Source organism: Necator americanus, chromosome III, assembly GCF_031761385.1.
Source record: "Necator americanus strain Aroian chromosome III, whole genome shotgun sequence".
NCBI lineage: Eukaryota > Metazoa > Nematoda > Chromadorea > Rhabditida > Ancylostomatidae > Necator > Necator americanus.
The window spans coordinates 22,141,460-22,155,702 of NC_087373.1; the positions used below are offsets into that span (position 1 = coordinate 22,141,460).

Sequence of the window (14,243 nt, forward strand, 5' to 3'; positions counted from 1 at the left end):
ATAGCATGTGCAATGGAAGTTCTTCAACGGAGATGAGTTAGCAGTACTCGATATTATTTGCCTAGCAATACCCTTTTGTGAGAACGTCCATTGTTAGTTTTGCACGGCAAACATCTCCAATCCTGAGTGTTCCCCAAAACCAACCATAATGGTCAGCGCTGTTTTCCTGTACGTCATGATAGATGCTGCATACTTGTGTTGCTACGTATGTGGGGAAGCCAATACGAATCCTCACTAAGATCACATGGATCTGCTCGAGAAGAACTGTAAGAATCGCGGCTAACTAGGTACTATCTGCCGAAACTTTCATCGCAGGAATCGACATGATTTTGAATCGCTTCCTCAAGCACCTCTCATTGCGGCAAGCCTCGCTTCTTGCATAATCTTCATTAGCGGATGCCGCAAGATCGACGTTTGTTTTCGCAACGAAAGACAATCTGTTCCTTCTCAAGAACAGGATCGAAAGAACGTACGAGAACATAGAAAATCTTAAGCTCAACAGTTTCGAACAAAGTGCATGCATTCGACTTCACAATAACTAGTCACTTGTCAAGGAGCTACGCTTTCAGGATGGACGATGGAAGAGACTATAGTTGACATGTAATAAGGAAGACGTTCTGTTCACAAGGAAAACTGTTCAAAAAGTTGTAAGCTCCAAACTTCAACTTCACTTCAACTCCAAACACACACTCCAGTTCCTGTGTGGATGGAAAATGTGCGGAAATCAACGAGACGTCGATGGTTCTCGAATTCGAGATTGGTAACAGATACCCAGGAACCACAAGACAGAAAACTGTGGTAGCCCGGGTTGTGGATGCTTTTACCTCAGCAGTGGCTGTCTCTTCTACCGTAACTTCAGTGTCTCAGAAGACGACAAAGGCTACAAAATTTACAAATGTCGCCAATGGGATGAACGATTTGAAGTGGAAGTAACAACAATGACAGCCCAGGGAAAGAACATGAAAGAGAAGGTAATTGCGTTAAAGCCCACAATTCTGTTCAACATGAAAGGGATGAGAATCACTCTTAATACGGTCACCATACCGCCTACACCTGAGCTTACATCCACGTTCATAAGTGATGGATCACAAATCGCCTCATGGAGATATGATACAGCAACTTCACTAGTCTGTGACTCCGAGGAAGCGGCGATTACCATGAATTGTTCAATGAATTCGATCTGCGTCTGCGAGCCAGCAGAGAGCACAGTAAACTGCGCCTGCAACAACATAAATATCACAAAAATCTTCAAGACAGAAGTGGAGAATCGCCTTCCAGCAAGAAGACCATGGATAAATTCAGCAGCAGTTCGTCACGATCCCTCGACATTGTCAGCACCTATACCTTCATTTTTGACAGCAGAACTTCTTGTTCACGTCATAGACAAGTTCGACAAGACAGTCATCAAACTTACCGGGTTTAGGTGCAAAGTGAGAAATGCAATGGTTCAAGGATGTTACAACTGCCCATAAGGGGCAACGGCTAACATTTCGTATTTCTCAGACGATGGGAACGTAATGGCGGTGGAGAACAGTTCTTCAGAGTACCTTGCCAACATACTGGAGTACCATTGACTTTGGTATTCAGCTCAAAAACAGGCCGAATCCAAAAAAAAGCTTGTGAAGTGTCTTGCGGATCTACGAGCGGTATTTGTAGTGCACTTCTTTTTCTCCAGTGCCTATTTCCACCAAATCTGAATTACTGTTTGCAAACCACATAAGAGGCTATTAAATGCTAATGCTTTTTAAGATCCATCCGTCGCATTATACATTTAACCTAGCACATACCAAATTCTACGCAGTTGCTCATAAAAAGTGCCGCGAATCGTCCATGAGAACTCGCAGATGAGTTTTTTTTTCACATTATAGACCCTTTTCAACAAATCCACTTTCACGAATACAGAAAAGGAAGCATAAAAATCAAAGTAACGACACGTGTTACTACAATATATGACATAGCTGTTTCTGGGCAGACCGACTGCTGAGGAACGTCTCTGTGATGCATTCACCGACTAGGCTTAACAATTCGGAAGATAAGAAATGCGACTGGAATCTTGCGTAAGAACTATGCATGGCACGGCTACGAGACTCTTCAAGGGAGAGAGCATACTGTGCGATGAACTGGTCTTTCCCGACTTCTTCCACATCGCGGATGTCATGCCTTCATGGTACAAGACAATGATAATGGTTTTGAGCAGAATGGGGTTAGCACTATTGATAGACTGTGCGATATTCTGGACATGTGGACTTGGCGCAATTGACGGACTTCTAACGATCGCCCTCAGAATCACTTATGTGCTTGTAAAGCTCACCGTCTGGATGCCCAGTCAGTTCCTGCAAGCAATTTTTGACAGCAGGGAAAGCTTAAAAACTTCTTTTGGACCACCTCTGTGGCATGAACCGCTTGCCATTGAAACTATCACTTCAACTCCACATCCATTTCTTTCTTTCTCTTCAGCACCAACACCAGCAGGGTCTCTTCGGCACCAGCAAAATCCACTTTGCCACCTGTCAATGTCGCAAAACCCACATGCCCAACCAACTGTCACACAACTTTCATCAACTTCTAGTGCTTTGTACAATCGTAGCAGCAGGTCAAGCACGACCTGAGTCTGACAAGCCGAAAACCAAGCAGATCGGACTCCAGTCCAACGGCGCCAGCAGCAAAAAGAAGGCGTCAGTCGTCATCATCGTCATAGTCCTCGTTCTCATCTGATGAAGATCTGCCACCGAAAAAGAGCCGGACATCTGGGACCATGCTCAGGAAGCTTCTGAAGGAAGGAATTAAAACTCTTCTGCTAGCCGCCAGCAAAGTTGACCAACTGGCACCGGCGATTAAGGTCTCGCAATCGCAAGAAGTAAAGGGACAACTTGAGTGTCTTGAACAATTGATGAAATCTTATCACGAGCTGACCGTCAAGATGCATAAATCAAACGAGGCGAAAGTCGACATAGTTGGGATGAAGATGGAGCTTCTCTCGGCGCGCTTCACTCAGATAGAAAAGTACTTCAAGGAAAAAATTAAAGGCAACGAGAAATACCTAGTGCAATGGCTGCAACTTGACGACGAAGTCAAGGAGATAAGGGATGAATTGTCCGCACTAAACGTTTCACAACTATCGTCTGACATTAGAGGACTCCACGAACGTTTCGACGAGATTATCTCCCCCGAGTCCGCCACGGACACCGCAACAACTAACACCCCGGCGGAACCCAGGCCGGACCTAAACAGAATTCGAGGTCAGATGGATAAAACGGAACGAGAGATCCATTGAACGGAACGAGATTCGACGGGAAGCGCTAGAAGTAAACAATTCCATCGAAAGGAAATGACAAAAAGACGGGAGCATACCCGCTTTAGACGACCTGAGGGAGAGGCGACAACGCCCACAGGCAAAGGTGTCGAAGCTACAGCAGGAGATGCGAGATTTGCAATGACGACACGAGCGCGAGACGTGCGGAAAGTTCCGCGAATCAGAAGATGCCGTCAGATCGAGGGGACGTGATGGCCCATAGGAGAGACGAAAGGACAGGGATTCAAGGCAGAGACACCGTGAGGATGGACGTGAAGCACGACGGCGAAGGTACAGCCGGGATCACCAGAAGAAAGTAGACACTAGCTAGTTCGCTGGGGGTGGGGAGAGAAAAAAAAAAATTTTTTTTTTTTTTTTTTTTTTTTTTTTTTTTTATATAAAAACATAGCATCACTGATTAGTCTTCGATTTGCTATCTAGGCTAATAGCAGCAGTAGGAACATTTACATACAAAGACATGAAATCTCATGATACCAGCTGCTCAGTATTCGTGGAGTGATGCCTTTAATGCACAAAATAACAATGAAAGAAACAATAAATCAAACAATCTGATGCTCGAGTTCACCAGGGCTCCTTTTATTCAGGCTAAGTAGACGGAGCCAGCTGGTATGTGCATGAGATATGAACATGATAAGCGAATGTTGTATGAAAATGTTCCTACTGCTGCCTAGATTAGCCTACAGATAGCAAATCGAAGACGATGAATCAGTGATGCTGATGCTGTGATGCTACATACATACACAAGACAACTAAGAATAGAGGAATCTATATACTCTCTCTCCCCACCCCCAGCGAACTAGCTAGTGTCTACTTTCTTCTGGTGATCCCGGCTGTACCTTCGCCGTCGTGCTTCACGTCCATCCTCACGGTGTCTCTGGCTTGAATCCCTGTCCTTTCGTCTCTCCTATGGGCCATCACGTCCCCTCGATCTGACGGCATCTTCGGATTCGCGGAACTTTCCGCACGTTTCGCGCTTGTGTCATCATTGGAAATCTCGCATCTCCTGCTGTAGCTTCGACACCTTTGCCTGTGGGCGTTGTCGCCTCTCCCTCAGGTCGTCTAAAGCGGGTATGCTCCCGTCTTTTTGTCATTTCCTTTCGATGGAATTGTTTACTTCTAGCGCTTCCCGTCGAATCTCGTTCCGTTCAATGGATCTCTCGTTCCGTTTTATCCATCTGACCTCGAATTCTGTTTAGGTCCGGGCTGGGTTCCGCCGGGGTGTTAGTTGTTACGGTGTCCGTGGCGGACTCGGGGGAGATAATCTCGTCGAAACGTTCGTGGAGTCCTCTAATGTCAAACGATAGTTGTGAAACGTTTAGTGCGGACAATTCATCCCTTATCTCCTTGATTTCGTCGTCAAGTTGCTGCCATTGCACTAGGTATTTCTCGTTGCCTTTAATTTTTTCCTTGAAGTACTTTTCTATCTGAGTGAAGCGCGCCGAGAGAAGCTCCATCTTCATCCCAACTTTGTCGACTTTCGCCTCGTTTGATTTATGCATCTTGACGGTCAGCTCGTGATAAGATTTCATCAATTGTTCAAGACACTCAAGTTGTCCCTTTACTTCTTGCGATTGCGAGACCTTAATCGCCGGTGCAACTTTGCTGGCGGCTAGCAGAAGAGTTTTAATTCCTTCCTTCAGAAGCTTCCTGAGCATGGTCCCAGATGCCCGGCCCTTTTTCGGTGGCAGATCTTCATCAGATGAGAACGAGGACTATGACGACTGACGCCTTCTTTTTGCTGCTGGCGTCGTTGGACTGGAGTCCGATCTGCTTGGTTTTCGGCTTGTCAGACTCAGGTCGTGCTTGACCTGCTGCTACGATTGTACGAAGCACTAGAAGTTGATGAAAGTTGTGTGACAGTTGGTTGGGCATGTGGGTTTTGCGACATTGACAGATGGCAAAGTGGATTTTGCTGGTGCCGAAGAGACCCTGCTGGTGTTGGTGCTGAAAAGAAAGAAAGAAATGGATGTGGAGTTGAAGTGATAGTTTCAGAGGCAAGCGGTTCATGCCACAGAGGTGGTCCAAAAGAAGTTTTTAAGCTTTCCCTGCTGTCAAAAATTGCTTGCAGGAACTGACTGGGCATCTAGACGGTGAGCTTTACAAGCACATAAGTGATTCTGAGGGCGATCGTTAGAAGTCCGTCAATTGCGCCAAGTCCACATGTCCAGAATATCGCATAGCCTATCAATAGTGCTAACCCCATTCTGCTCAAAACCACTATCATTGTCTTGTACCATGAAAGTATGACATCCGCGATGTGGAAAAAGTCGGGAAAGACCACTTCATCGCACAGTATGCTCTCTCCCTTGAAGAGTCTCGTAGCCGTGCCATGCATAGTTCTTACGCAAGATTCCAGTCGCATTTCTTATCTTCCGAATTGTTAAGCCTAGTCGGTGAATGCATCACAGAGACGTTCCTCAGCAGTCGGTCTGCCCAGAAACAGCTATGTCATATATTGTAGTAACACGTGTCGTTACTTTGATTTTTATGCTTCCTTTTCTGCATTCGTGAAAGTGGATTTGTTGAAAAGGGTCCATAATGTACTCATCTGCGAGTTCTCATGGACGATTCGCGGCACTTTTTATGAGCAACTGCGTAGAATCTGGTATGTGCTAGGTTAAATGTATAATGCGACGGATGGATCTTAAAAAGCATTAGCATTTAATAGCCTCTTATGTGGTTTGCAAACAGTAATTCGGATTTGGTGGAAATAGGCACTGGAGAAAAAGAAGTGCACTACAAATACCGCTCGTAGATCCGCAAGACACTTCACAAGCTTTTTTTGGATTCGGCCTGTTTTTGAGCTGAATACCAAAGTCAATGGTACTCCAGTATGTTGGCAAGGTACTCTGAAGAACTGTTCTCCGCCGCCATTACGTTCCCATCGTCTGAGAAATACGAAATGTTAGCCGTTGCCCCTTATGGGCAGTTGTAACATCCTTGAACCATTGCATTTCTCACTTTGCACCTAAACCCGGTAAGTTTGATGACTGTCTTGTCGAACTTGTCTATGACATGAACAAGAAGTTCTGCTGTCAAAAATGAAGGTATAGGTGCTGACAATGTCGAGGGATCGTGACGAGCTGCTGCTGAATTTATCCATGGTCTTCTTGCTGGAAGGCGATTCTCCACTTCTGTCTTGAAGATTTTTGTGATATTTATGTTCTTGCAGGCGCAGTTTACTGTGCTCTCTGCTGGCTCGCAGACGCAGATCGAATTCATTGAACAGTTCATGGTAATCGCCGCTTCCTCGGAGTCACAGACTAGTGAAGTTGCTGTATCATATCTCCATAAGGCGATTTGTGATCCATCACTTATGAACGTGGATGTAAGCTCAGGTGTAGGCGGTATGGTGACGGTATTAAGAGTGATTCTCATCCCTTTCATGTTGAACAGAATTGTGGGCTTTAACGCAATTACCTTCTCTTTCATGTTCTTTCCCTGGGCTGTCATTGTTGTTACTTCCACTTCAAATCGTTCATCCCATTGGCGACATTTGTAAATTTTGTAGCCTTTGTCGTCTTCTGAGACACTGAAGTTACGGTAGAAGAGACAGCCACTGCTGAGGTAAAAGCATCCACAACCCGGGCTACCACAGCTTTCTATCTTGTGGTTCCTGGGTATCTGTTACCAATCTCGAATTCGAGAACCATCGACGTCTCGTTGATTTCCGCACATTTTCCATCCACACAGGAACTGGAGTGTGTGTTTGGAGTTGAAGTGAAGTTGAAGTTTGGAGCTTACAACTTTTTGCAGCCGCTGCACCGTGCTTCATGTTTTTTGACCAAGCTATATGTTCATGTATATATCCCAGCACAGTCACTTTGACGTTTTCTCGCCAGAACGAGAGTGGGAATGAATATCAGGTATTTTGAGCGGCTGACAAGCCGAGTCGGACATCTACGATTGTGTTGTAGCTGTGATGAGGGTAATGAAGCTTTATTCAGAATTAGGTTACATCGTGCAGAAAGCGGACAAAAGAACGAGCATTTGAATGAAATACTAAGATTGTCAGAGTAACAAAACGCTCTGTTTGTATACTATAGGGAGTTCTGGCACATTCAGATTAACATGTGATCTGCAATATACACGACAGAAGATCAGTTTCAGCCTTAACTATCTTCTTCGTATACGACCAAAAATCTGGCTAGGAAGAGGAGGAAGTCTAAGTTTTCTATATGGATTTAAGGAAGTACTCTAGAAAAGAAAATGCTTTCAAGGTCATTGCGGGTGATTTCAAAGCCTCAGAAACACCTGACGACCTTCACACTAGGATTCACGACACACTATGGAAGGAGCACGCGGAAAGGCTTCCTGAGTTAATCATGACAATCAATGTCATCAACCGAAACTCGCAATTTTAAGGGCACTCCTCTCTAAAATGGACGTGAGAATTATACGGTGAAGAGCGGTATAATGGGAAAAGCCATATTCAACAAAATTTCCTGAACAAAATTTTAAAGAATATCATCAGTCCGCACTATAGCATCTTCACGACAGTACGAGCAGAGCTGAGATTTTGAATCGCATTGAAACTTTCGAGTTGATTTGTGTCTGTAGAGCAATACGAGATCCAAACAAAATCCAACTCGTGAAGAACTCGCGAAGCTTTGAAGAAGAGCCGCGAAGAAAGAGGAAGAGTAGCAGTGTCAGCCACAGAGGAAATGGCATTCGCTGCACTTTTCGAGGGTCTCAGAATTGTAAAGCGAATACGGCTACGTTTGCGAACCCGAATGAAACATCTGGAGAATCTACCGTCGCCTTGTTGGTTCGTAAGACGTCGATAGATCGAAATGAAAGGTTTCTAATCAGTGAAATACCAATAATACCGTTGTTTTGTAAATGGAGGAGGATATTGGCAACTATAATCTGCTCAGTGTCTGTCTTCTACAGCCTTTTCCACCACAAGAGTGGTCGTGAACAGGGACGAAAGAACTTTACAGGAAAGGTAACCATCCAAGCAAGCAGGGATCAGAAAAGGACTAAGTTACACACCGGTTCAAAACTCATCATGCATTGCGGGAGGAAAATTCACATGTAATCAGTGACTGTTAGTGATCTACAACTCGACAGCACAAAAAGTGGGAGGAAAGAAGGGAGGTCAAAGAATGTGCCACAGATTTAGTGTTCATTGCTCCGCTATGTGTGTGCATTTTGTGAATGCTTGTGTATGAATTTCTCACATTTGGTCCTGTTCTCACTGACTGACTTTTGCATCGTTTCTGGTTTCTTTGACGCTAAAAATATTCCCCCACCGAAGACTGGAGACTGGATTTTGCATTTCTGCGGACGGATGGGGAGAGTGATCCATGTATTACAAGAGAACAGTTTATTTTAATTAGAACTTTAATATTTGTACTCTATTACTTCTACGCACACGTCAAAACGAACAAAAACGAAAAATAGGGACTTCTGTTAAAAGTTTCGTTTGGATTTCCGCTCTTAGTTTCCTCATATGTTCTACAACACAATGCCGCACAGTGTCGGACTTTCCTCAACTCGAAGCAATTAATTGACTTAGTCGCAACCAAACCACTCGTGCAAACTTATGAGTTATATGTTATTATTATGAGTTTTATGAGTTTTATGAGCTATATCGTGACCAGCCTGAACGTCCGGCTAAAGCCGAACTTCAGACGTTCTGTGGCGTCGAATTCGCTCGCCATCAGTGATAAATGAAAATCAATATTAGCGATGTTTTCTGTGAAATTAGATGGTGTCTTTCTAAGAATACTTTTTTTGTATAAAATTAGGCGCATGATTTCATAGTTTTCTTTCTAAACGCGTCAGTTCACATTTGGAGATCATTCAAACTTCAGCTTCAAACAATCCTTCTATACCAACATAATATAGACACACTTTGAAAATATTATTCGAAGTATGAGTATTCTTCCTGCTTTTCCCCAACAGTTATCACAGAATGATCATGCTATATAATAACTAGCTTGGTCTCTCACGTGTGTGTGTGTGTGTGTGTGTGTGTGTGTGTGTGTGTGTGTGTGTGTGTGTGTGTGTGTGTGTGTGTGTGTGTGTGTGTGTGTGTGTGTGTGTGTGTGTGTGTGTGTGTGTCACGAAAGTCGAAAAGGGGGTTGTGACGGGTCCACCGGCATCGAGTTGGTGCGCCAGCGCCAGATAGCTATAATATGGAGTGCGATGGGTCCACTGGCTTCGGATTGGCGCACCGGCTACCGACTTGAGGCTAACGAAGTATTTCCTTCTTCGTTCGCATCAAGTCGGTAGCATGCTTCCTCAGGAAATGGAAAATGCATGCAAACGGCTACTTAAATGGGATTTAAAATTGGTTTTTTAAAAATTTTTTTTTTTTCTAAAAAAAAAAAAAAAAAAAAAGTTTTGAAGCCGAAATTTGAATGTTTTCCAAATGTAGAATTGACGTATTTAGAAAGAAGACTATGAAATCTTTCGCCTTTAGTTATAATAAAAAAGATGAAGAAACATTGTTAGAGGAGATTAGTCTAATTTCACAGAATACGGGCAATATTATTCGTGATATAATGAATGGAGCGAAGCAAACACCACAGAACTTAAAGCTCCCAGAATGGTATATAATAACGAGCTTAGTCTGCGTGTGTGTTTTTGTCTGTGTGATGAAATTCGAAAAAGTGGGTGCGACGGGTTCCGCGGCGTCGGATTGGTGCGCGGGGTGCAGCCACTTAAGTAAGTGCACCCGGTTTCGTGTCGGTTTGACCCATTATTAGATAATTTCCTTTATTCGTTACAAAATCAAAACTACGAAACATGATATTGAATAAGAAATAACCCCGAAGAAAATTGGTCTAGTTCTGATTAATAAGCACAAAGATAAACAGTATGACTTCTTCATAAACTTAACAAACACCATAACATCAGGCTCAGGCACTGCGCCATTACACATTCTTGCATTCTCTGATTGTCATTCAAAACTATGGTAAAGTGACAAAAAAGCAGTACTTCTACACTGTGCAATTAAGTGTTCAAATGAAGTCATTTTACTTTGAATCCCGAGAAAGAAACATAACATCAATTACTATACCATGTTTGTCTGTTATTTGTTTTGTGTGTCGCCCATGACCATAGCTTTGCCAACCTTCTCCATCTTCTGCAAGAGCTTGACAGAATCAATACATTCGCCGCTAACCCATATCCTGCGAAATCCTACGTCTCCGCTGAGCTGTCTATCCAGTGTCCTCAAATCCTCTTTCAACACCTCAGTCCAGAACTTCCACTTACGACAAGGTGGCCTTTTCCTACTAGAACCCAGGTCTTTGATTGAGGCTATCTGCTGACCTAAACATGAGGAGCATAACACTCCTGAGGTGAAGGGTTTTACCCGTAGATATTTATATTTTTTAAATATAAAGCTATATGGACTTTCTGCGATGCTCCCTTCGCTCGCCATCACTGATCAATGAAAATTAATAGTAGTGGCATTTTGTGCAAAATTAGAAATGTGCTCTTCTAGCAACGCTTTTTGTTTCTTCCTTTTATAAACTTCGATACCAACATGATATAGACACAATTTGTGAAAGCATCATTCGAAGTATGGGTTTTCTCCAGTTCCCCCCTCCCAACAGTTATCACAGAATGATGTTTTAACATAAAATGACGTGAACGATAACGTTCCACGTCAGACCATGTGAACTGTTGGCTATTATTTAAGCAGCCTGTTTCATTCGTGTTTCCACATTTTGAGGAAGACATGCTACTGACTTGAGGCGAACGAAGAAGGAAATAGACACGCAGAGGAGTTACACAGGTGAAAAGCAAAGCGCCCAGTGGCCACGGCAATGAAACGGCTGCAACCATTTACCTTTGCGACATGCACGCAAACTTATTGCGCTCCGATCCGACCTCGGTGGAGCCGTCGCACCCCCTTTCATTGGTATCTGGCGCCGGCATACCAACCCGACACCATTGGGCCTGTCACACCCCACCTCATAGCTATCTGTCGTTTTTTTCTGCGGTTTTTCCTTACTTTTAACCTTTGTTGTAAGTTCAGAAATTGTCAAAGTAGCTAGTAAAATCGCAAATAAGCACAATTATGTCTGGGTTCTGTAAAATTCTTGTTGTATTTGGAGAGGACTTCGTTAGTAGGCTAGAGCAGCACAAACTTTGAAAATGCCACTTTTCATCCTCTTTTCGTATTTTTTCTACTTTCCATCCCCTTTAGTCTCCAGAACAGACTTCAAAATGAAGGAATCAAAATGAAAGTCATCTTCTGTTAGTCTTGATACACATACTGTACCACATTCATAAAGCTGGTTTTCTTCGGGATGAATTTTTCTTCTCTCTTGTGGCACCGGCTTTTTTTATAACGTTCTTCAGCAAAGGAGAAAGTAGAACTTTTCCCCAAGTTTTATGCAACTATTTCAATAACATTCTTCTTAATTTACAAAAAATTGAGTTCAGTCTAGCATTTCGAGTTGAATGGTGTTGCTTTCCAAATGATCTGAGATTCTTTATTTTCTCTGAGACTCTGTAGCCCATCTACTTCCGTACATCAGCCAGGGCTGCCCTATTGCACATGTTGACAACGACGGCTCTGGCGTTATAAAGACAGCATTACGGAGGTCGCATATTTGCGTTAAGATCAAATTATGAATTGATTTAGAACAATTTATTACTTAGATTGCTCATCATTTTGTACAAGAGGTTCGATTGGAGCGCGCCAGTCTTGTGCGGCGCCGCATCTTCCGGGCCGTTTTTTACGGCAATTAGGAAGAAATGGACGGAATCACCTCCCTCTCCGTAGTCTCCCATCCCGTATACGAATACTCCACCTGAAATCTGCACCACCTCAGATTCGTGGGGTGATGCCTTTAATCTTCGGCTGCTCACACGTAAACGACGCCTGCACAAGGGTGGCGCGTTGCAACTGAAATCGTCGTAAAAAGGCGTTTTCAACGCCGGATCCGGGATTTATTACCCCGTCTAAAGTTCCTACCGCTGATTCCCTCGCCACGTCAGATTCGTGATATGCTTCATGTCAAGCAGGTTAGACTAAGCTAAAAGCTGAAACCAACTTATAGTCCAGCTATATGTTAGTCATATTCTACAGTCTGTTGTACATGTATTCTACTGATAATCAATAAACTGTTGTACACTGGAGTCAAAACGACATGACGCAGCTGCGTAAGCTGTTGCGCCTGAAGCGGCGCGGTGGGGCGCAGCAATTAAGATCGAGTGAGGACCCTGCTACCACCCTCCATTACTGCAGTTACAGTTCGCATTGGTCTCACCTCGCTATCTCCAATACGCCTCTTCGATCGCAACTCTTCACGTTACTGCGCCGTGCTTCAAGTCGTTTTGACCCGACTATAGCTCGGCTTGCCTTCGGCAAAAGGCATAAGGCAACATCTACCATCATGACAGCTACTAATAGTAGGTTCGAAGAAAAGTCGTATGGTGAAAAAATCACAGAGACCAGCCTATTCCTTCACCCCTCTGGGGTCGAACTGTTGGTATCATGCTTGTCTGGGTGATAAAAGTACCAACATGATACATCTTCTAGACCCTCCAAGGCATTGCATAGGTACGGCACACACGTTCATAGTCCTCAATATATTCTGAATTGATGTCGAGCGAGATGTTCATTCCAAAGCATTTGATTCCAAACCTTTATCCTTCAACATCTATGAATTTGTTGATCAAAAGGAAGGGTGCCAATGTGTCAAGATCGAAGAAGCCAACTTTGATCTGATCAGAGAAACAAACGTTTCTGAATCTGTATTTCTGTAGTTATCCTGCCCCTAAAGAGTTCATGTTTGGTCATTGCAATACATTTTCAACAGTGATTCAAGAGTGATAGAAATAACACATAGTTAATAGTATCGGTCAAGTCAAGATGGCCTCGGCACATGGCAAATAATATGTTATGTGGGTATTATCCGGAGTAATTTTTGCTGTAGCACTCACAACATTGAAAATTTGGTACCAAAGTTGAAAACGAAGTGCTTGTTTTTGCCTTCCTCCTCATCTGCATTATTTCTTTATTTCTTTGTTCACTTTACTCTGCACTTCTCTTCAGAGCTTATTTTCTGAAGCAACCCCAGTGACAGTACTGCTAGCCACAAGGCGACGTTTCATATTTTAGTGTGTATTACAATTTCGGTCTCGCAAATTATATCCATCAACGTGAAGATGTCCTTTAAAATATTCTCTTTTTGAATAGGTAGAACCAGCACTAGCGCACATGTCACACACAAATATTAACTCAAAATCACTGCCAGTATAAAAAAAACCTTGGGATGTGCACAAACTGAGTGTTGCGAGGACCAGTGTTCCAGCAGCAAAGTACTGCCTGGGAGTAAGCTGTCACTGTGAGAAGATTAAATGCATACCAAATAAAGGAGTAGTACAGTAATCCACTATTTCTCGGCGCCTTTTACCATTCACCAACCAGGGTTAAAATGAATGGTCATCACGCTAGTACAAATGCTAAATCCAGCGATACCGACAAATATTGGCGATATCGACTCCATTCTCAGCAGAAACACTTCACAGAGGGCGGGGTAATCGTGCGGTATAGTCGGATCAAAAAGACATGAATCACGAGTGTAGTTGCGGTGCATTTGCGTACGCGCTCGAAGCGGCGCGGTGGAGGCAGCAGTTGGAACCGACTTGCGACCCTCGCAAACTGCAGCGATGAACGCTACCAACAAGGATTTCACCACGCTTCTAGCCGCTACGCTGCACCGAAGCGCCTCGAGAGCAGTCGCGTACGCAATTGCGTACGTGCTTCATGTCGTTTTGACCCTACTATATACCCCCGGCTTCCTCACAATCAACATTCATCAAAAATGAAACCGCCAACACTGGTTAACATCAGCAATGGCGCAGCATTTAAATAATTCGATTACGTTTCGATGACGTTGAATAGTAGCATTTTTACAGAAGTTTGTTTATGTGTATATTTTTGTTTTGTATGTTGTCA

General features: G+C 43.6%; 7 protein-coding genes across 8 annotated transcripts; 4 read left to right on the forward strand and 3 right to left on the reverse strand.

Annotated features, from left to right (window-relative positions):
- Positions 1–706: 706 nt before the first annotated feature.
- On the forward strand, positions 707–1,472 carry RB195_010481 (uncharacterized protein; the record flags this gene model as incomplete). The annotated part of the gene is made up of 2 exons (XM_064191514.1): positions 707–798; positions 860–1,472. The coding sequence occupies 2 exons, from the start codon at positions 707–709 to the stop codon at positions 1,470–1,472; spliced, it is 705 nt and encodes a 234-aa protein (XP_064049097.1).
- On the forward strand, positions 939–1,472 carry RB195_010482 (uncharacterized protein; the record flags this gene model as incomplete). Its single annotated transcript, XM_064191515.1, has 1 exon — positions 939–1,472. One exon carries the CDS (start codon positions 939–941, stop codon positions 1,470–1,472), a length of 534 nt encoding a protein of 177 aa, XP_064049098.1.
- A 594-nt stretch (positions 1,473–2,066) lies between these two features.
- Positions 2,067–2,609, forward strand: RB195_010483 (uncharacterized protein; the record flags this gene model as incomplete). The annotated part of the gene is made up of 1 exon (XM_064191516.1): positions 2,067–2,609. One exon carries the CDS (start codon positions 2,067–2,069, stop codon positions 2,607–2,609), a length of 543 nt encoding a protein of 180 aa, XP_064049099.1.
- Positions 2,610–2,755: 146 nt separating this feature from the next.
- RB195_010484 (uncharacterized protein) lies at positions 2,756–3,274 on the forward strand (the record flags this gene model as incomplete). Its single annotated transcript, XM_064191517.1, has 1 exon — positions 2,756–3,274. The coding sequence occupies one exon, from the start codon at positions 2,756–2,758 to the stop codon at positions 3,272–3,274; it is 519 nt and encodes a 172-aa protein (XP_064049100.1).
- Positions 3,275–4,458: 1,184 nt separating this feature from the next.
- On the reverse strand, positions 4,459–4,968 carry RB195_010485 (uncharacterized protein; the record flags this gene model as incomplete). The annotated part of the gene is made up of 1 exon (XM_064191518.1): positions 4,459–4,968. The coding sequence occupies one exon, from the start codon at positions 4,966–4,968 to the stop codon at positions 4,459–4,461; it is 510 nt and encodes a 169-aa protein (XP_064049101.1).
- A 40-nt stretch (positions 4,969–5,008) lies between these two features.
- Positions 5,009–12,677, reverse strand: RB195_010486 (uncharacterized protein; the record flags this gene model as incomplete). Of its 2 annotated transcripts, none has more annotated exons than XM_064191519.1 (4): positions 5,009–5,257; positions 6,060–6,201; positions 6,282–6,845; positions 12,550–12,677. In XM_064191519.1, the coding sequence occupies 4 exons, from the start codon at positions 12,675–12,677 to the stop codon at positions 5,009–5,011; spliced, it is 1,083 nt and encodes a 360-aa protein (XP_064049102.1). The 2 variants fall into 2 exon arrangements, with proteins under 2 accessions (XP_064049102.1, XP_064049103.1); XM_064191520.1 differs by lacking the exon at positions 12,550–12,677 and adding an exon at positions 6,907–6,998 and having other exon boundaries at positions 6,288–6,845.
- RB195_010487 (uncharacterized protein) lies at positions 10,356–11,225 on the reverse strand (the record flags this gene model as incomplete). The annotated part of the gene is made up of 2 exons (XM_064191521.1): positions 10,356–10,597; positions 11,216–11,225. The coding sequence occupies 2 exons, from the start codon at positions 11,223–11,225 to the stop codon at positions 10,356–10,358; spliced, it is 252 nt and encodes an 83-aa protein (XP_064049104.1).
- Positions 12,678–14,243: the final 1,566 nt, after the last annotated feature.